Genomic DNA, 747 nt, shown 5'->3' on the forward strand with positions numbered 1-747 from the left:
TATATATGTATATATATATATATATATATGCTTATATGTGAGAGAGTGAGAGAGTGAGAAAGAGAGAGAGAGAATAAATTAGTAGGTACGTAGTTACTTCAAATGACATATAATCCCGGTGCATTACCCGCAGAAGTGTCTAGTTGTGAATGTGACTGCGTCCTCTGTCTCTTGAAACCCTGTCCTAAGCAAAGACCACTGAGGAGGAGTTGACTTCCTTTTCATCATGACGGTCTTATCTGTGCCGCAGTCGCTCTTCTTCCATGCCCACGGCAGGGTGACTATCACGGGCTCTAAGAAGTCCTCCTCCTTTTCCTGGTGCACGGTCAGTACCGGGGTCACAGCTGAGAAAGCCTTTGTTAAGGCGTCATCAACGGGCAGCATTTCGACCTGTAAGATTACAATAAAAGTGTAAGTAATCCTTGGTGGATCCTTGGTGGATTTTGGGTGAAATTTCATGTTTGACAGCTGCTCATTAATAATGAAAAAACGAATCATCCGGCTATATGGACACATGTCGTAGCAAAAACAGAACCTGCATATTTGTCAATACTATGAGGTACACTTTGTCTTCAGTGTACCTGTTCCAACACTCCTGGAATGCTTCAGTTGCGACTGCAGTTGAGAATGCTGATGTTACATTTGGCTTTCTTAATATACTTTCATCCGCCTTCTGATTGCCAACCTGTTTTCCTGTTTCTCTTGAGATGCTTTCATTTTCTGTTTCCTGATTGGCTGTCTCATCTT

The 747-nt window shown here is 42.3% G+C and overlaps 1 protein-coding gene across 1 annotated transcript in view; it reads right to left on the reverse strand.

Annotated features, from left to right (window-relative positions):
- LOC109462709 overlaps positions 1-747 on the reverse strand; it is a 10,948-nt gene that overhangs the window by 4,381 nt on the left and 5,820 nt on the right. The window contains exon 10 of the mRNA XM_019759268.1: positions 128-390. Within this exon, the coding sequence (XP_019614827.1) occupies positions 128-390 (263 nt within the window). The remainder of the gene's footprint in view (positions 1-127; positions 391-747) is intronic.

This window comes from Branchiostoma belcheri, unplaced genomic scaffold, assembly GCF_001625305.1.
Source record: "Branchiostoma belcheri isolate BF01 breed outbred unplaced genomic scaffold, Haploidv18h27 scaffold12, whole genome shotgun sequence".
In the NCBI taxonomy this organism is placed as follows: Eukaryota; Metazoa; Chordata; class Leptocardii; order Amphioxiformes; family Branchiostomatidae; genus Branchiostoma; species Branchiostoma belcheri.